This window comes from Pristis pectinata, chromosome 20, assembly GCF_009764475.1.
Source record: "Pristis pectinata isolate sPriPec2 chromosome 20, sPriPec2.1.pri, whole genome shotgun sequence".
NCBI lineage: Eukaryota > Metazoa > Chordata > Chondrichthyes > Rhinopristiformes > Pristidae > Pristis > Pristis pectinata.
The window spans coordinates 8,646,617-8,668,643 of NC_067424.1; the positions used below are offsets into that span (position 1 = coordinate 8,646,617).

Genomic DNA, 22,027 nt, shown 5'->3' on the forward strand with positions numbered 1-22,027 from the left:
TGAGTAGCTGGTTAAACAACATGTGAAATCCTGAAATAAAAACAGAAAATGCTGGAAAAACTCAACAGCATCTGTGGGAAGAGAAGGAGTTAATGTTTCAGGTTGGAACTGAGATCTGGGCTTTTTTTAAATAATGGCACAGAGTACAATAACAAGGAAGTTATGATGAATCTTTAAAAAAAACACTGGTTCAGCTGCCACTGGAATATTTTGGCTAGTTCTGCATCCAACACTTGAGGAGCAGTCTAAAGGTTTTAGGTGTGGCAAAGATTTTCTGAAATGATTCCAGGCATGAGGACTGTACTCAAAAGGACAGACCAGAGGAGCTGGGTTTAATGGCCGGGGAACAGGGAATGCTGACGGAGAACCATGGGAAGATGGAGGGAAACTGTTCCCATTGGTGAAGGGGATTGGCAATTAAACCTCAAGTGACACAAGGAAAAATCTATTTACACAGTAAGTGATTGGGATCTGGAACGTGCTGCTGGAGAAGTGGTGGAGACAGACTTAATTGTAGCATTCAAAAGGGAGTTAGATAAGTATTTGAATTGAAAGAATTTTCAGGATGATGTGGAGAGCGGACAGGCTGAATTACTCTTGCACAGAGCCTGTACAGACCATGGCCTCTTTCCATTTTCTCATTCTGTGATACTGTAAATTAATTTATAATATAAAATGTAATAAAGAAAAAAAATAAACATGGTTCCTATTCTGAACTAACCTTCTTAATGAAGGTTGGTGACCTCACTCAAGTCATGCTTGCTTGGCTGAGGAGTCGGATTTGAAGTCCATTGAGGCAAGCTGGAGCCTTTGGTGGAGCCATTGGTGGACCCTGACCTCCCCCATATCCCGCACTTCCACACTGCATTGAGACACACCACACATTAGAGGATGGATGGGTGGCAGAGCCCTGTGGAACTACTGCCCACATCGGAGCTCGATCCAGCCCAACATGACACCTATGGGAGGTGTACACCATACACAAACCTGTTTCTTTATGAAATAATAGTTGGCATAACTTAATGAGGTCTTCTCTTAACCTTCTGGTCTCCAGCATTCAATGCTTAAATTTCTCCAATCTTTCACCAGGGCTCAATATTTTAATTTGTGATTACTCTGTCAGTTTGCATTAGCTTGTCGTACTCCTGTTGAAATAATTAAGAAGTTCTTGGCTTTATGCCCCTCTCAATCCAGTAGAACTACTGAGAGAAGCACAATGGTCAGAGGCACTATTTTTTAACAAGACATCAAGCCAAGGCCCCAGTTCAAGTGGATATAAAAAATTCCAAAGCACCATTGGAAGGAAAATAGGAGTGGTTTTCCATAGGAGCTGGAACAGACTAATTGCTAAGTAAAATAGCATGTTGCCTGTTCACATATTTTATTGCTGAATGTGGGGCAGTGTAGTACATATATTGCTTTCTGTTAATTTTAATGTTGCAATGACAATTATGTATTTATTGGCTGTAAATCACCAGGAGACAATAATTGGTACTCTGGAAATACAAGTACTTTCCTTTCCCTTTTGTGACCTTCACTGTTTGAGTAATTATGATGGTGGAAGGATCACCCATTTACTGCCCTTGATCATTTCCGCCAGTCAACTGTGCTATTGGCACTCATGCAAGAGAATATCCAGGCAAGGTACCCATAGAACCATGACTCAGGAAAACAGGGACACATATGGAAGAGATGATGAAGTTCCTATTGTCATATAGATAATAAGGGTTATTGTTTACAAAACTGAAATAGATCAATATTATGTCAGGATCAAATGCCCTGATGAGGAAAAAATCTGTGTCTATTGATGAAAATGTTTAAGATCGAGGACAGGTCAGTTGTGGCTGGGAAGGTAATGCCAGTAGGCGAAGCAGCACAATCTTGGAAGGTTGAGTTTCGGTGAGGCAAGTGGACTGTTTCTGTGCCGTGCGGCACTGTGACTCAACTGTTCAAAATGCATTGACAGTGTGGGTTAGCCTGGTAATCCCAGCGGATAGCAAGATAACTAGCAAGAAATTCTGCAGATGCTGGATGTATCTGGAGTAATACACAAAAAGTGCTGGAGGAACTCAACAGGTCAGGCAGCATCCATGGAGGGAATTAAACAGTCGACGTTTTGGCCCGAGACGGTTCATCAGGACTGGAAAGGAAGAGGGCAGAAGCCAGAATAAGAAGGTGGGGGCAGGGGGAGGAGCACACGCAGGCAGGGGATAGGTGAGATCAGGTGAGAGGGAGATGAGTGCGGGAGGGGGAGAAGATGTAATAAGCTGAGAGGTGATAGGTAGAAGAGGCCAAGGGCCAAAGAAGGAGGAATCCGGTAGGAGAGGCCAGTGGACCATGGGATAAAGGATGGAGGAAGGGAGGAGACAAGATGGGCAGGTCAACAAGGCAGGGGAGGGGAGCCATAGGAACAAGGGAAGACAAAGGAGTGGTGGGGGGGGGGGGTGGTTGGGAAGAAAAAGAAAGGGGTGGGGTTACCGGAAGTTAGAGAAATCAATGTTAAGGCCATCAGGTTGGAGACTCCCAAGGCAGAATATGAGGTGTTGTTCCTCCAACCTGCGCCTGGCCTCAACTTGGCAGTAGAGGAGGCCATGGATAAAAGCGTCAGCATGGGAATGGGATGTGGAATTGAAGTGGGTGGCCACCAGGAAGTCCTGGCTGTTGCAGCGGACAGAGCTGATACAGATGAAGCAAAAAGCAAACTGTTGGAGGAATTCAACAGGTTGGGCAGCGTCGATGAAGAGAAATGGACGGTCGACGTTTCGGGTCGAGACCTTTCATCTGGACTAAAAGATAAGAGGGGAGATGGCCAGTATAAAGAGGTGGAGGGAAGGAATGGAGCAAGAGGTGGCAAGCAACAGGTGAGGAGGGGTGATAGGCAGATGGAGGAGGGGAGAGTGGAAATATCAACAGAGGCGGGGAGGTGATCGGTGGAGGCAACAAAGGGCTGCAGATGATGGAGTCTGATAGGAGAGGACGGCGGAGCATGGAATCAAGTGAGGGAGGTGGGGAGGGCGGATGGGAACAGCTTGGGAGGGAAGCCAGTGGGAGGAGTGTGTGGGTGATGGTCAGATGGAGTGGGGTGGAGGAGGGGGAAGCAACGGGGTGATGGGGGAGGTGGGGTGGGTGTAGGAGGGACTGGGTAGATCAGGGCGAGAGAGAAAAGGGACAGAGAGGGAGCAGGTTGCCGAAACTGGAGAATGATGAAGCTGAATTTGGATCATACTGGCTTGAGATTAAAAATGCAGTGCTGTGCATAAATTTATTGCTGCAATGTTTCACGTTACAACAGTTACAGTGCTGATAGTCCTGACTCTTAAGACTCTGCATGCAGTTGGATAAACTGCAACTGATACTGGAAAGGATGTATCCGATGCCCCTGACATTCCAGCTGTCTAATTGAGTGGAATCACACTGATTTTCCCTAACTAGAGAACAAGGTTCTGCTGCATTCATCACCATCCAGAAGCCAGTTAAATATTAAATCAAGGGAAGAATCATCTGATGGCAGTTTAAAAACTGTTGAAATTCTCCTTGGATAACTCTAAAACGCATTGTTTTTCTATACTGTAGATATTCTGAGGCAAAATGTACTAGCAATGAGGAGTGATCTTGTGCCAACACTTATAAATGTAAAATCCCAATTCATCTTGTGTAGATGCAACAGACTCAGTATAACAAAATAGTTATGTGTGGTGATTCTGAGGAAATGAATTATAGTACTGATCCCACTCACCTCTGTTTTTGAATGTATGCTTAAAATAGAGTGGCTGAAGTGTTTTAAGTCTAGATTCATAGATTCAGAGTTAAATAGCACGGAAACAGGCCCTTCAGCCCAACTTGATATAGATGCCCATCTAAGCCAATCCCATTTGCCTATACTTGGTCCATGTCCCTCTAAACCTTTCCTATCCATGTACCTGTCCAAATATTGTTAAACGTTATGATTGTAACGGCCTCTACTACCTCATCTGGCAGCTCGTATACGCACCACCCTCTATGTGAAAAACTTGCCCCTCAGGTCTCCTTTAAATTTCTCCTCACTGAACTTGCACCTATGTCCTCTAGTTTTAGACTTCCCTACCATGGGAAAAAGACAGTGACCCTATCAACATCCTCATAATTTTATAAACCTCTTAAAGGTCACCCCTCAGCTTTTGTTAACTGGGACCTCGCTCACAGTTATTTCATAATGCCCAGAATCAGCCCCCACGGCCCTGATATGGAATACTAGCTTTACTTAAACTTGCTTGGTTTTATTTTTAAGAACTAGTCACCCAGAGGAACAACATAATCTTTAATGGGTTCTTCCTGACTGCTGCATACCTTCCTGGAATCCATTAAATTGACAGTCGTCCGTGGGCCAAGCTCCCACATTCTGTCAGTTTTACGTGATGATGCACGAGATGCAGTCTCTCTCTCTCTCTATCTGAGAAGTGAACTGTTTGGAGAGGCTTCAGTTCCAAAAAGAAATCCTCACTGCAATGTTCTTTTGCTTTGATGGAGATGAACTATCCTCTCCTTTCTGCCAACAAGGACGGGGTAGCAATCAATCAAAGGTCACGGAAGTAACTGACTGGTTTCTCTCCTGACCTTTGATGCTGATTCTGTGGGGTTTGCACATTCTTCCTGTGACTGTGTGGCTTTCCTCTGGGTGCCTTTCTTCCAATATCCCAGAAGTGAGCTGGTAGGTTAATCATCCAATGGAAATTTTCCCTAGTGTGGATGATTGGTAGAATTGGGGCAGCAGTGGGAGTTGATGGGAAAGTGCGGAAAACAATACAGCTTAGACTAGGATTGATGTAAATAGGTGCTTAATGGTCAGCACAGACTCACTGGGTTGAAGGGCCTGGTTCCGTGCTGTATCTCTCTATGTCTCTATGGAAGTCTGTGATCCGTGCAGTTTAAAGTTGTCAAGGTAAATCTCTAAATTCCCTCATTGATCAATCAACCAGACAGCTCTGTAAACAGCAGGATCACCTCGTCAAAGATAATCTTTGTCCTGTTCATCCTCTCTGAAAACCTTATTTGTTTGCTCTCTTTCCCAGTTCTCATGAAGAGTTTTTGATCTGAAATATTAACTCTGTTTCTCTTTCCACAGATGCTGCCTGACCTGCTGAGTGTTTCCAGCACTCTCTGGTTTGATTGTCAAGGTAACAAGTACTTAGAAAACAGAAAAGAAAAAAAGAAATACATTGAAACAAAAAGTGCAGTCACATCAATGGAAGGGAACAAAAGTATGGTTCTGAATATTATTGGATTGAGTATTGAGTCCAGAAGGCTTCAGTGTACCCAGACCGAAGATGAGGTGAGATTCCTCAAGCTTACAGTGGGCATCTTTGGAGCAAAGTAGGAGCAAAAGATAGAGAGATTAGAATGGAAATGAGATGGAAAATTAAAGTGATAGGTGATTGGGAGCTCAGAGTTGCCCTGTGGACAGAACTTGGGTGTTGTACAAAGTGGTCTGTATTTGGTTTATCCAAAGTGAAGTAGACCGACATTATGAACACCATTACAATACACCAAATTGGAAGAAGTGCAAGTGAATTGCTGTTCCATCTGGAAGGAGTGTTTTGGCACAAGGATGGGGGAAAGAAGCGATTAAAGGTCAGGTGTTGGATTCCTGACGATCCATGGGAAAGTGCCGTGAGATGGGGAGTAGTTGTGTGATATGGAAAAGTGGACTAGGGAGATGGGGAGGGAGCAGTCACTTTGGAATGCTGAAAGGGGGTGGTGGGAATGGGAAGATGTACTGGTGGTGGAATTGCATTGAAGGTGGGAGAAGTTATGTGGGATGATCCATTGAATATCAGGTGGATGGAATCTGAGGACAAGGAACCCTATCCTTGTTGAGGGTAGGAGAAGAGGGGTGAGAGCGGGAGTATGGGAAATAGAGCAGAAGTAATTAAGAGCCCTGTCAACTCTGGTGGAAGAAAGAGCCACCATTAAATAAAAAGAATGACATCTTAAAGACACTGGTGTTGAAAGACTCATCATCAGAGCAGATAGGACTGAAATGGAGGAATGGAGAATGGAATGGAGTCCTTTAAGGAAGCAGGAAGGGAGGAGCTGTAGCTGGGATAGCTGTGGGAGTTAACAGATATCGGTTGCAAACCTGTCTCCTGGGAGATAGAGATGTCAAGAAAGGGAAAGGGAAAATCAAATATGGATCACGAGAAGGTGTCAGGATAGAAATAGGCAGCAAATATAATGATATTTCTGAGTTCAGAGTGAGTGCAGGAAGCAGCACCAATACAGTCATCGGTGTACAGGAAAAAGTGAGAGACGTGCCTCAATAGGACTGATGTAAGCACTGTTCCTTAAAGAAGAGACAGGCATAACTTGGGCTCACCCAAGTTCCCATAGTTACACATTTGACTTGAAAGTGAGTGGGGTTTAAGGAGAAATTTATACTAATTGTTTTCTCCAGATACCTGCTTCTTCAAGTGCTTTGACTTTCTCTTAGAATCAAGGAAAGTGGAAAATAAATACCATGTGCACTGAAATCTAGTTTATCTGAGATAATGCTGGGGATACTCTGTAAGGGTAAAGTTTCAACTCAGTGACCTTTCATCCAAAGTGGGTAAAGTTAGAAGGCAAACAGGTTTTCGGCTGCAGAGAAGGGGGTGGGGTGGAACGAACAAACTGACAGTCAGTGATAGGATGGTGAGCAAGAGTGACTGAGTAATACCAGTGAGGGTTGTGCCAGCTGAGGGTAGCCGATGTATTCTTGTTAATCACAGCTGCTCTGTTTGGAGGTTAGTCAGCGTCTGTGTATGTGAGAGCGAGGGTGAGAGCGAGGGTGAAAGCGAGAGAGTGAGAGAGAGAGAGAGAGAGAGAGAAGGACATACCTCTGAAGTTGCAGGTGCTCTGCAAAGTTGTGATCCAATCTACACTTGGTTTCTCTGATGTTGAAGTGATGTTGAAGTGACCATATTCCATAGCTAGTGAATTACGCGCTACACTGGTTGGGTCCCTGGATATTGGGAAGGGGAGAGTTGAAAGGACAGGTGCTGCATCTCCTGGGACAAGGCCATGAGGAGGGAGGTGATTGCTGGAGACAGAAGTGCAGACTAGGTAGTCATGAAGGGGAGGGGGAGATGTGCGTGGTGGTGAAATCTCATTAAATGTAACAGAAAATGCGAAAGCACATTAAGTGCGGAGACTGGTGCGGTGGAAAGTGAGGACCAGGGGAACTCTATCCTTGCTCTGTCCAATAGGAGAAGGAGCAATGAGAGAAAGAGATAAGATGCAGTCAAGAGCTCTGTCTATTATGGTCAAAAAAAGGTCATAGTTCAAGAAGAAAAATACCTCCTAGACATCTTAGAAATCAATACATTATTAGATATAAAAGGAATCAAGGAATATAATAAATTACAATCTTACTGAGTGACGGAACAGGTAATTGCTAATTAGTTTATTATTGTCACATGTATCAAGATACAGTGAAAAGCTTTTTATTTCATGCCATCAATACAGATCATTCCAAACCTCAGTACGTCGAGATAGTACAAAAGGGAAACAAAACAGAATGCAGAATACCCTGTTACAGTTACAGAGAAGGTGCAGTGCAGGCAGATAAATAAGTAGCAAGGAGCATGACAAGTAGATTGAGAGATCAAGAGTTCATCTTCATTGTCCATTCAAGAGTCTTACAACAGCGGGATAAGATGAGATATCTTTATTAGTCACATGTACATCAAAATACACAGTGAAATGCATCTTTCTGCGTAGAGTGGTCTGGGGGCAGCCTGCAAGTGTTGTCACGCTGCCAGCGCCAACATAGCATACCCACGACTTCCTAACCTGTACGTCTTTGAAATGTGGGAGGAAACTGGAGCACCCGAAGGAAACCCACGCAGACACGGGGAGAACATACAAACTCCTTACAGACAGTGGCCAGAATTGAACCCGGGTCACTAGCACTGAAATAGCGTTACGCTAACTGCTACACTACCGTGATGCTGTCCTTAAGCCCGGTGGTACATATTCTCAAGCTTTTGTTTCTTCTGCCCGATAGGAGGGGGGAGAAGAGAAAATGACCGGGGTCAGAGGGGTCCATGATTATGTTGGTTGCTTTACCAAGGCAGCGGGAAGTGTAGTCAGAGTCAATGGAGGAGAGGCTGGTGTTTGTGATGGACTGGGCTGCATTCACAACTCTCTGCAATTTATTGCGGTCTTGAGCAAAACAGTTGCCATACCAAGGTGTGATGCATCTGGATAGTGTAAGAGATGAAATGATCTTTTCCTGCTTCCATCCCTTATATTCTTATATCAACCTGCTAACGTGATTCTTGTATTTATTTAGTAGCTTTATGCCCGTGGTCCAGCAAGTTAAATTGCTAAATTGGTTTATCGTTGTCACAGGTACGGAGGTACAGTGAAAAACTTGTCTTGCATACAGATCAATCATTACAACAGTGCATTGAGGTAGTACAAGGTAAAACAATAACAGAGTGCAGAATAAAGTGTTACAGTACAGTGAAAGTGCAGTGCAGGTAGACAGTAAGGTGCAACGTCACAACGAGGTAGATTGTCAGGTCAAGAGTCCATCTTATCGTACTAGGGATCCATTCAATAGTCATAACTGTCCTTGAGCCTGGTGGTATGTGCTATCACCTTTTCTATCTTCTGCCCAATGGGAGGGGGGAGAAGAGAGAACGTCTGGGGTGGGTGGGATCTTTGATTATGCTAGCTGCTTTACCAAGGCAGTAAGAAATGTAGACAGAGAATTTTTAGAATCTTTTACAATGGAATTTTTAAGTTAAAAATTGCACTATTAAAGAGCTTTCCCCACCCAGAATATCTCAATGAACTGCCCAACCAATGAGGTGTACAGCTGGTTTAGCAGTAGCAAAGACAATGGCCATTTTGGGTGCAGCAGGGTCCTACAAACAACTATGAGATAATCTACTTTTTCTGGTTAGGAATAAATATTGAGAGCTGCCTTACTAGAAAGTGGAAAGGGACCTTAACACCCATTAGTTAAGGTTGCTGCAGTATACATGCATTGGAAGCATGAGTGGGGAACTCCTGTCCTTCAAACTGAGTATTTCAGAGGGTTTGATCTTTCTCACTTACTACTTGGAACTGCTGAGTCTCAGATGCAAAACAGAAAATAAAGAATTCAAGTTCAAGCCATCACCCATTTCTCATCCAAACCTCAGCCTTCATTTGTCTCATTCAAAATTAACTTGATTTTTGATAAGATTCAAAATGAGGAATTCTGCTGAAAACAGTGAAATTCAACTAATCTCTATTGATCAGGATATCCGATCTGAAAAATGGTACTGCTTATATTGACGTGATTTCTCTGTGTTGCAATGAAATGTAAGCCTACACAATGGAATGAAGTGTCTGAGTGATAATTAAACCTAGTTTTATAACTGCAGCGTAAGAGTACTATTAGATAAAAGAATGTGAGAAAGGTAAACATTCAGGGATATGATCTTGGCTCAGATTTATACAGTGAGGGACAGGTCTTGGGATACTGAAATCATTAATGCATCAATTCTTAGGCGATGAATCTCCAGTCTTTTCTTTCTTTTGTATCCGGAGCTGAACAGTTCGTGGGAGTGAGCTAAAAATATCAACATTCTTCCAAACAGCTTAAAGGAGTACCCTTAAAATCGATGATCTTTGTTTATGCCTCTAGTCTATCATTCTGGAATGTCCTTTTCTTGCTTTGGATCACATTCAGAATTTATTTTCAGTTGTTAAAGTTTGTTATAAACTACATTGTCTATTACACTACAAACTATCCTGTCTACACTTCCAGCTGCCCTGGGAAAGCAGCCAACATAATCAAAAGCTCCACCCACCCCAGTCATTCTCTCTTCTGCCCCCATCCCATTGGGCAGAAAATTCAAAAGCTTGAAAATATGCATCACCAGGAACAAGGACCGCTTCTATCCTGCTATTATGTCTAGTGAACGGACCTCTTGTACAATAGAGATGAATTCTTGATCTCTCAATCTGTCTTGTCATGGCCCTTGCACCTTATTTGTCTACCTGCACTGTACTTTCTCTGTAACTGTAACAGTAACACTATATTCTGCATTCTGCTATTGCCTTTCCCTTTGTACTGCCTCGATCTACTTATGGAATGAACTGTATAGATGGCATGCAAAACAAAGTTTTTCCACTGTATCTTGGTACATGTCACAATAATCACAAGATCATGTACCAATTACCATTGTTCCCAATATCCAGAAAGTAGAAGCATGTAAAACTGCGTAGAAACTGAACGTAATTTTCTCATGGACTATTCTTACCATATTCCATTTATTTATGAGGAATTCTCAGTGTATCGATGATATCAGTTGCTAATTTTTTTTTAAAAGTGAGTGATTATAAGTTTAAAGTCTCAGGACTCTACATGCAGAGAGGAAATGTCTTTCAGATTGTCTTATCACAATGACCCTAAATTAACAGAATAAGACAAAGCACGTTCCTAGTAACTGTACTTGTTCCAAAATATTTCAGAAGCCAATGAGCGATCAGTTACACCTGAGCATAAGATTTAGTGGGTGAATCAAAGCTTATGTTTCTCCAACCCAGTGAAACACCATGTTTCCACTTGTCAAAACAAGGTAGTTTCATGAGCTGGAATGAAGGAGCAAACCAAAGCATATCCTGTGCTCCAGCAACCTGCAAACAATATAATTCATTGTAAGAGAGCAGAATGCCAAGCCAAATGTATTCTTTGTCAACCCAACTGACCAATTATAGACTTCACCTACTGAACCTCATCCTGAGATCCTCTGGACCTTATCACTACTTTCCAAAAGCAAGCTTTAGGCCCTTGACCATCTATGATCATCTACTCAATGACCTTCTCACACACTATTCCAGTAAATTAAATGCCATTTTATGAGAGTTCATAGCACTGGCACTGGATGGGCAATTGGCAATTGGTACATGGTTTGTTATTGTCACATGTACTGAAGTATAGTGAAAAACTTTGTTTTGCACGCCATCCATACAGATCATTTCACCACATCAGTACATCGAGGTAGTACAAGGGAAAAGCAAAACAGATGCAGAATAAAGCATTACAGTTACAGAGAAAGTGCAGTGCAGACAGACAATAAGGTACAAGGGCCAATGACAAGGTAGGTTGTGAAGTCAAGAGTCCATCTTATCGTACAAGAGGATCTATTCAATAATCTTATAACAGTGGGATAGAAGCTGTCCTTGAGCCTGGTGGCACTGAGGCCATCAAGTTTGGCCAAGTTTATGTGAATACAACCAACATCATATGGTATATTAACTTACAATTGTTCTGTAGCAATGGAAGGAACGTGTGTTCTTGGCATCAAGTGAAGCTACAGCCAGTTTAACATGAGAATTTTTGACTAATTGAGGATTGAGCCTCAGCCAGGGAACAAACTTCAAAACCAAAGGGGTTCAACATCTTTCACATGATCAGCCATGCAGAAGTCGAGAAAGTGCTTCAACTCATCTGCATCCCACTCAGAAGTCTGAAAATATCATAATTAATAAAAATACTATTCATTATAAACAATGTACAGTCATACCTAAAGTTAAAGAGTGAATATTCAAAAGAGATTTCAAAACAGGATATATTGTTAGAACAACCTCATTAAATTATTTTAAGAATGAACAGGGAGAAAGGCAATGTTAAACATTCAAAATTTTGAAAAGGTTCTTCAATTAGATACTATCTAACAGGCCAATGAATGTGGTCATGAGGTGTGCAGTAATCGTTCAGATTACTGCAGGGGGTAGGATTGCTCTCTGCATCAAATGGCCATAATGTTTCTTACTTATCAGGTCAGTGGTTAACAGGTTAATAATGGACACTGCACTGGGTCAGTAATGGACTCTATGCCTGGTCAGTAATGTGCACTAAACCGGGTCAATAATGAACACTGTACTGGGTCAATAATGGACACAGTACTGGATCTCTGATGGAAACTGAACTGAGTCAGTAAGGGACACTGTACCGGGTCGGTAATGTTCGCCGTCCCGGGTCAGTATTGGACACCGTCCCGGGTCAGTAATGGACACTGCTCTGGGTCAGGGATGGACACCGACTCGGGTCAGTAATGTTCGCCGTCCCGGGTCAGTATTGGACACCGTCCCGGGTCAGTAATGGACACTGCACGGTGCTCACACCGAAGCGTGCTTCACCGACTGCCTGCCTCCCGGTGATCAGACGGAGAGCGAGTGCCGGACTCCGGAGAGCCGCTCGGGTCGCTGTGCAACAACTGTTGCTCGTTCTCTCTCAAAAGAGTCTGGCTGCCGGGAAATCACATGGCCCAGGGGGTGGGTTGCGAAATTTCGTCTCCGCAGCGAGAGAGAGAGAGAGAGAGAGAGAGAGAGAGACAGAGTGAGTGTGCTCGTTCATCCCAGGTATTACCCGTAGCCACTGAGCCATGCGCGCTGACAAATGTGATGTGAAGTGCCCCTGAAAAGGCGCGTTATCCAGACCCAGGAGTTACTCCTAACATCTGCTCCCTATGAAGAAGCAAGCGACTCTCTGCAAACGCGAGGTTAGTGACAGCTGGCGCTACACGGTCTCCAGTGAGGGCTTTCCTACAGTGAGGAGCTTCACTCTATTGTTGGACTTAATGCCACAAGGAAAGTTATCTTGCAGAGGGAGGCTCGGTTCGCCTCAGGCGTGGAGTACCTGAGGTTTACTGATTAGGTAGCATCGATATGTTTTGCCTATACTTTCACTTTCGTAGTTGGTGACTGTTGCCTTTCTCTGTCCGAAATGCTGCATTTTAAAAGTGCCTCCATAGAAATGTCCTGTGTCTCTTTATCTCTATCCCGTTGTCCCTTTCGTGTTGTTAGTCCAGTCCCTGGAAATCACCATCTCTTGAGGCAAAGGCCAAGTGAGGTTCCTATCTGTGAGTCTGCCTGACTTTCCAGTTAATTAGCATGCAGCAGCGTGCTTGAATTGCACCTCAGCTAGTGACAGCCGGCACTACTCTTGTCGCCACATCCAGACATTATCCAAGTCCCATTTTGCAGAGGTTGCTTTCCAGTGGGATCCATCAAACCAAACCCCCGTGTGCTCCAACAGGTACATGTATAAAATCCCTTGATTCTATTTTAGTGGGGAGCCCTCCCGAGTGTACTAGCTAATCTTCCAACCTATAATCGCTCAAATAAATTTCCATACTTTTTTGAGGAATCTTGCTGTGCAAAACTTGGCTCTTGCAAAACTGTGCAATGACTTTAATCCAAAATTATTTAACTGCTGCAAACTTAGCTATCACCTCCTGGTAACTACAGCTAGAAACATTTTGAACAAATGACTTGCCAGAAATCGTTTAGTAAAGAATGGTTGTAATATTAAGCATTAAGAATTGAAGTAAACTGAAGGGCAGGCTTTAAGAATTCCTATTTCTCTCACTGATCCTGCCAAGCAGGCATCTGTTACCAAGCTGTGTGTGTGTGTGTGTACTTGAGATACATGAAAGGAGAGGAATAAGATAAGCAGATAAGATATTTGAAACTGTGGGTGCTTTTGGCCACTGGCCACTGTGACTTGCTACGGTGCACACATATTTTCCATTTTTAGTCTGCATCTCCCTTTTCTCTCTCATCTGAGCAAGTACAAAAAGTTGGTGAGCTGGAAAGTACCTGCCTGATAGTGGAAACCGATTCAAGATTAACTCTCAGAAGGAAATTTGAGATAAATGTAGAATTTTTTTGAGTGGAAACTGGCCTTTGGATCGATATCTCTAAGAAGTTTATCTTTCATATGAATGTTCTCTTTATCTAACCATGTTGTTTTACTCACTTACCCTATGTGTGCATATAAAGAGTTTGTCTCATTTGCTCCAATCACTCTATGCAATTCTAATCTCTAATCTCCCTGAGGGACATCTGCCTAATCGCTGAATTTGTGATTACTAGTGACCAGTTTTTTTTCCAGCCGAGAGGTTTAGGTTTTCCCCTCCCCACCCGAACCCCTGCCCTGTGAATACTTCTTCTAGATGACCTAACTCCTTCATTATTGAAAGATCAGTTAGGGACCCATCTTTTCTGGAGAGCTACCTTTTGAGAAGGAGAGATTCGTAGAATCAGAATCAGATTTATTATCACTGATTTATATGATGTGAAATTTGTTGTTTTGTGGCAGCAGTACAGTGCAAAGACACAAAATTACTGTGAATTACAAAAATAAATAAATAGTGCAAAGAAAGGAATAATGAGGTAGTGTTCATGGTTTCAAAAATTTGATGGCAGAGGGGAAGAAGCTGTTCCTGAATTGTTGAGTGCGGGTCTTCAGGCTCCTGTACCTCCTTCCTGATGGTAGTGACGAGAAGAGGGCATGTCCCGGGTGGTGAGGGTCCTTAGTGATGGATGCCAGCTTCTTGAGGCACCGCCTCTTGAAGATGTCCTCGGAGGCAGGGAGGGCTGTGCCCGTGATGGAGCTGGCTGAGTTTACAACCCTCTGCAGCCTCTTGCGATCCTGTGCATTGGATTCTCCATACTAGGGTCTTGTGGAAGGGGTGAGGAGGGTGGGATTAGCTGGATAGCTTTTTAAAAGCGATGGGCTTATCTTATAGAGGTATATAAAATCATGAGGGGCATAGAAAGTGTGAAAGCACTCTGTCTTTTTCCCAGGGTTGGGGAATCAAGAACTAGAAGGCATAAGTTTAAGGTGAGAAGGGAAAGATTTAATAGGACACTGAGGGGCAACTTTTTTTACACAGATGGTGGTACATAAATGGAATGAGCTTCCTCTGGAAGTGGCTGAGACAGGTGCAATAACAACTTTTAAAAGATGGTTGCACAGGTACATGGATAGGGAAGGTTTAGAGGGATATGGGCCAAATGCAGGCAAATGGGACTAACTTAGATGGGCATCTTGGTCAGGATGGTCCAACTGGGCTGAAGGGCCTGTTTGCATGCTGTATGACTCTATGACATCCTCCTGCACTGTTCTAGGATCTATGCTATTATGCCAAGATTTCCCTTTTTTTTACCAGGATTCATGTGTGCCTCTGGCACGTACTTTCCCTTACAGAAAAACACCAGGATAATCCCCACACGCCTATGTATGTGGAATACTTTTGTGAATCTCCACCTCTTTGCTACAGTCACTGTTTGACATGTGACAGACAGTGGCTGTAGGTGTGATCAAGGCAGTTACTAAGAAAGGACTTGCTGCAAAAACCACCAGGGCTGCCAAGAAAGAAGTGAACGTTAGTATTGGTCACCAAGGTTCAGCAAACCCTGAGACTGACATCATCAAAACGTTTGGTGGCTTGACAATAAATGGAAGACAATGTTTAACAGAAACAGACTGTTCTGCCACGAGAACGCAGAAGATAATAGGAGAAGGAGTAAGCTATCTGGACCATTCAAACCTGCCCTACCATTCAATACAATCTGGCTGATCTACCCCATTCAATGTTGTATCTACTCCCAGTTTAAGTATTTTTAATGATCTGGACTCTCCAACTCTCCACGGTAGAGAATTCCAGAGGTTCACCACCACCTGGCGAGAAGAAATTTCAGCATCCCTCAGTTTTAAATGACCACCCCCTTATCTTGAAACTATGTGCCCTTGTTCAAGACTCTCCCACTGCTGAAAACATCTCAATGTCATGCCCCCTTAGGATCAGATATTTTTCAATAAGATCACCCCTCTTTCCTCTAACCTCCAAAGAAAACACACCCAAACTGGTTAGCCTTCCTTGACCAGCCAAGAAAGTCAATACCAGTAATCAAAAGCAAAATATTGCAGATGCTGGAAATCTAAGAAGAACACAGAAATCATTGAAGTACTCAGCAGGTCAGGGGAGAGAAAAACAGAATTAATGTTTCAGGTTGAAGAGCTTACATCTATCTTTTAAGTCAATACCAAAGAAATGCACCTTCATCTTACCCCACCAGCTTAGATTTCTGTTCCTTTCTCCATTATCTCCCATTCTTTGTTGTGTCTCCAGTCTAACTGTTCCATTTGCACCCAAAATTCTGCACAAGCCAATGACTATGGTATCAGCATTACTAAATATTGTGGAGTGAATCGTTGCATTGGAGAGCATCTTAGGATATCATCCAGGAAGACCATCACATTTTCAATCACCGCCTAAAAATACTGGATGTAAAAGTGAGTGAGAGAGGTTCTCAGGTACAAAAGCTTACAATAACGCAGCACACACAGACATGTGTGACGTCTTTAATGAAGTAAATCCCAAGGTGTTTATGAAGGAAGCATTAACAATGTAGTTGGCATGGGGAGGGCTTGCAGCAAGGAAATTTGTGGGCCCAGCTGTTCAGTGGACTAGAGCTAAGAGAGTAGGGAATGGGTCTTATGGACAAGATGAGCTTGTAGAAATCAAAAAAGAAATGCAGATGCTGAAAATCTGAAACAAAAATGGAAAATGCTGGAAACACTCAGCAGGTCAGGCAGCATCTGTGGAGAGAGAAACAGATTAATGTTTCAGGCCAAGGACCCTTCATCAGATCTCCACAGCTCCTGCCTGACCTGCTGAGTGTTCTCAGCATTTTCTGTTGATGAGCTTGGAGAAGGAGTGAGCGAAGGACAGAGCAACACTGAGGGTAGTTGCGGGTTCATGGGCAGGATGGCAGGTGGGTGACAGAGCAGAACTGGGGCGATCTGTCTTGGTTACTTAGCGCAAAGGCAGTAATTAGCATGAGTCGATGGTGTCAATCTTAGGGGCACTGGTATCCCAAGAGCTGGAGACGAGGTGGGTGGAGAAGGAGAGAAGGCTTTAAGAAGATGGTTGGTCACCTCAATGAATGGAAGGCTCTCTGCATATTACTCTCCAGGTTATCTATTCAACAGGATTGGATGGGGTGGGGTTCTGTTCTGGGATGAAGGCAAGCCAAAGAGTGACCTGACAGTGATCTTCAACAGGTTTGACAGGGTTATTTGTATTCAAACTAGGAGTCCTTGTTGTATAATAGTCACATAAATTGAGAAGGAAATTCATAAAAGACCTGCCAAAGAATAGTGAGAATTTATTTGTTCATAGGCCATCACCGGCAATGCCAACATTTATTGTCTACCCCCGATTGGCCCTCAGTTGAGGAGGCTAGACAGTCTTCAGTGGTGGGGGTCAGGAGTCAGATACAGTCCAGACTGGGTGAGGATAGCAGATTTCCTTCCCTATGCAACATCAGAGAACCAGATGGGTTTTTACATGGAGACACAAGAGATGCAGATGCTGGAAACTGGAGCAAAAAACCAAATTCAGCAGGTCAGGCAGCATCTGCAAAGGGAAGTTGACAGTCAATGTTTTGGGTCAGGCTCCTTCATCTGGTTTCATGTTTGCCATCATTGAGATTAGCTTTTTTTTCCTTCAAAAATACTTTTTATTTATTTGAATTCACTATGGGATCTGAACTCAGGATCGATAGTCTAGATCTCTAGCTATTAGTCTGAGAATTTAACCACTGCATTATCACATCAATTACTGTCACTGTTAGCAGATGATATGGTTACAAGGGTGTGGCTGTGTTAATGGGGAGTTTAAATAAACACATGAGAGAAGAAGGAATAATTCCCAGTCGTGAGGTTTGCTGGTGTGTGCAGAAGGGGAAAAAACTGGGCGGCATAAACACTAGCATGAGTTAGATGGATCAAATGGCTTATGTCTATGCTGATTGCTTTATCTAATCCAATGAAAGCAGGAATTTAGGAGACCAGTTAAGAATCAATGGTTTGTATTTTAAACTGATGTATTGAAGCATAATGTTTACCAAGGGTGAAATTGTTTGTGGCTCTGATATACAATCCTGTTTAGAAATGCTTTTACTTTTTATTTGTTCAGTGAAGAAGAATATCAGGGTTTATACTAACATTTTCAGGCAATCACCTGGGTAACCAACACCCAGCTGAGCTACAACATGCCCAGATAATAAGATAAGATAAGACTTTCTCCATTCTATAATGAAAGTGCACAGGAAAACATAGTGGCAGATTTCCTGCTTCACCTGCATTTAAGGAAGAAGGGGAGGTCACGATGAAGGGGTTGGATGGGGAGTGGGGAGAGGGTTTGCATGAGGCACAAACATTGATACCATCTTATTCTGTATTGGTATTGGTTTATTATTGTCATTTGTACCGAGGTACAGTGAAAAACTTGTCTTGCATACTGATCACACAGATCAATTCATTACACAGTGCAGTTACATTGGGTTAGTACAGAGTGCATTGATGTAGTACAGGTAAAAACAATAACAGTACAGAGTAAAGTGTCACAGCAACAGAGGAAGTGCAGTGCAATAAGGTGCAAGGTCACAACAAGGTAGACTGTGAGATCAGAGTCCATCTTATCGTATAATTCTGCAGTTACCAGCTTCAGGCAGTGAAGAAGAAAATCTGCTCGGTGTCTGTAACCAGCACACCCATGAGGGGATTAAAACATAGAAGGTAGAACAGTATAGCACAGGAACAGGCCCTTTGGCCCACGATGTCTGTGCTGACCATGCTAATACAACTAACCAATCTGCCTGCACGTGGTCTATATCCCTCCATTCCCTGTCTGTTCATGTGCCTGTCCTAATGCCTCTTAAATGTTGCTATCCTATCTACTTCCAGATTAATTATGGGTATAACTCTCACAATCATACCAATGCTGACAATTGCTCTTTATACTTCCACATTGAACATTCCATGTTGGGAAGCCTGTAGTGCTTGAAGATCCAAAGCTGGCATGAGTCAACACTCTCCCAACGAATCACTAAATGATACCACAGAAGTCTATACATCCTTCTCTCTGTGAAGAGTATCAGAACTTGTGCAATACTGATACTTAAGTCAGTCCACATGTGGAGAGTATATATGTAGTTCCAAAATAAGTTGTTATTATTTCTTTCAAAAGGATTAAGTCTGAAGCTTGCTTCTCCATAAATCCTAAAGTTTAAACAAAATAGTTTGCTGCCTTGTGAACTCATGACACCCTAGCCTAAAAACTGGATCCATTTGTGGCTGTTTCTCGAGCACATATCAAAAATGACTTAAATGACTTATACAGGCATTTATTACTGGGTTAAATTGAGTCTATAGAGATTTCAATGTGCAATTCACTTTAACGCCTTGAGATTGGCAAGAGATGTCAGTAAAAGGATCTCAATCTAGCTCCAAAGAAGGGTCTTGACCCGAAACGTCGGTCGCCCATCTCACTCCACCGATGCTGGCTGACCCATTCAATTCCTCCAGCACTTTTTTTTGTTGTTCTAGATTCCAGCATCTGCAGTCCTTTGTGTCTACATTCTGACATCAATGCCTTGCACGGGATATTATTGCTGCCTTTTCATATCGAGCTCACCGCTTTGTCATGGCCACCAGGGCTAACCATAAGATCTTTTGCGTAGCCTCAGTTTAATTTCTGAGGCTCAATAATGTAACAGCCCCTCAGTTGCGCACTGGAACATCAGCTTAGGTATTTGTAATCCTCTCTGGAGCAGAACTTGAACCCAGAACCTCTGCCTCAGATAGCACCAACTGAGCTGAGGTTTTGGGCTAACATTGATGTAGAGCACTTTGGGGTTCATCATGGTTTTGGAATAAATGGCAGTCCTTCATCCTAATTGAAATAGGTTTGAAAACTCCCAACTTGAGTGGTGGCGAAGAGTGGCCACAAACACCTACGGACATGATTCAGGGAATATTAGCATTTACAGCTGCAGCAGGGATCATTCAAGGTTGTGGTTAGGGTTTGGGATCATGAAAGCTTTCTCGATTGTTATTATCAGTCTGGGTGTGGTTGTCAATTAAAGTTAGTTGTCCATTAATATTATTACAAAAACATTGTATTCTTCCACATTGAACAATAGAATTTTCAAAGCTTACAGTTAAGGTTAGAGGTTCTACCCATGAACTTCATGTCCCAATGTTTAACAGTATGCAGCAAAGCAAAATACGGCAGATGCCGGAAATCTGAAATAAAACCAGAAAAAGCTGGAAATACTCAGCAGAGAGAAGCAGAATTAATGTTTCAAGTCGGTGACCTTTCATCAGAACACGGGTTCTGTGTGGGATTGAGGGTAGGAGAGAATAATAGCAGTGCAGCTGTGTAACCAAGATAGTAACAGCATTAGGGAATCACAGGAGGTCAGTCTACCGGAGGAGCAAACAAAAATATGTAAATAAGCAAGAGGAGATGAATATGTAAATTACCAAGCAGGATAGAGTTCAGTCACAATTCTATGATTCAAACTGTCTGTTGTTCTTTTAATTAGAATTAGTGAATGGAAAAGGATAACAGATTAAAACTGTAGGTATCATCACTGTCTTAAAAGACAGCATGCACTCCATGTTAAAGAGCAATTTAAATTGGGACTCTTAATCTGACAGAGCCACATTAATCATAAGAATAATAATGGTGGTTTGTGTCTTGTTTTAAGTTATGCAATACCACAGAAAAATATGACAACAGTTGGAATCTAAGACACAGCGTTGTTTATGCTGGAGTGCGTGCTGTTATTACAAATCTCTTCTAGGACACAATTTTTGTTTCCAGCTGCAAATAGCCTTTTGTATAAAGGACATGTAGTGTTGTATTCTGGTGACTACTTCCTCCTCTTCTTCTAAGGCAGTTCAGTGTGGTTAAGGATGACTTGTTTCTGTGGTTTTTGAGGTGGCCATTGTGGGATCCCACTCTTTCTTAGGCAACCAAAGGTTGAGCTGGTGAATTTTATTATCAGTGTTGGGTGGGTGTTCCCACCACATGGACTTATAATAGGGTGGGATTGTAGTCCAATATCAAGGGGGTCCAGAGGCATTTTCACATATGTGTATATAGACGTGCTCATGATGCCCACTTAAACACACACACACACACACACTCACACACACAGGACTTCTGTGTGCTCCTGATGCATGGCCCCAAGGTTCTCAATAACATCCTGAAAGCCCTTTCATCACTTTGATTGGTTGTGATCCAGAGGCTTCCAGGAGTGGGCATGTTGTACTTCTTCGAGGAAGCCTTGAGCACAGCCATGAATCCCTCCCAAGACAGAGCTCAGAATGATGTGTGTGTTTCAGGATCGTGGTGATAGACATGTGATTGACATGGTCTGCCCATGGTGTTTGACTGAGAGCAACTAAGGACCTTATCCTAGCATTACCCTTGCCCATTGCTTCCTTCTCCTTGGTTTCCCCCCATCCCCTTAATCACTAGGCTTCTGGTAACAGTGGAGGTGTGAGTCAATTCCCGAGAGCTGGGATGAATCCATCCCCACCAAGCATGGATTAATGAGGATGGAGCGGGATCCAACAACCTAGCCGAGGCTCATCAGAGACCGGCCTGAGAGACTGCTAGCACCAGGCTGTATCAGGCAGTTGGCCACCTCCCTCCTTTCAGAGGAGGCCCAGGAGTTGTGGGATGGGACCTGGGGGTCCCTGCTAGGCCAGAGACTGGCCACTAGGACCTGGGCAGAAGTTGCCCAATCATTTTCAAACTTAGGCTGCAAACTGCTCAGGGCTTTTCTCGGAGTTAGAGAGTAGGGGCAGGGGTTGAGCAGTGGAGGGAGTGGGATACCCAGCACTGGAGGGAGAACAAGGAGATCAGAGAGAGGAGGGGAACAAAGGATGGAAGGAGGGAGAGTGGGAGAGGAACTGAGGAAGGGAAGGAGATGGTTTTTGGTGGGAGGAACGAAAGGTTTCAAGCCAGGACTTAAGCAAGAAATAGAGACACAGGTTCCGGTGCAGGGTTTTGACCCGGAACGTTAACATTCCTATCTCCCCCACAGATGCTGCTCAACTCGCAGAGTTCCTCCAATGGATTGTTTGTTGCTAGAGCAAGAAATACACTACTTCCCTTTAACACATTTCACAACCACAGGATATCACCCCACAGTCAATTTTTTAAAATCCAAAATAGACTTTATTCATCATAAAAAAATATACAACAATAAAAGAGTGCAAACCTTTACATTTGTGTACAGATCAATCTTTTTATATATTAAAAAAAACACAGCACCGATGCCACTCGTGGCTCTGTTTTGGTATTTCTTCGTCAGCGCCATGCTGCGGGGAAAGGAGGCCATCAATTCTGTCTTTTAATTA

General features: G+C 43.1%; 1 protein-coding gene across 1 annotated transcript in view; it reads left to right on the forward strand.

The window, feature by feature from the left end:
• Positions 1-12,314: 12,314 nt before the first annotated feature.
• LOC127580988 (uncharacterized) overlaps positions 12,315-22,027 on the forward strand; it is a 67,185-nt gene continuing 57,472 nt past the window's right edge. The window contains exon 1 of the mRNA XM_052035025.1: positions 12,315-12,518. Within this exon, the coding sequence (XP_051890985.1) occupies positions 12,486-12,518 (33 nt within the window). The 5' untranslated portion in view covers positions 12,315-12,485. The remainder of the gene's footprint in view (positions 12,519-22,027) is intronic.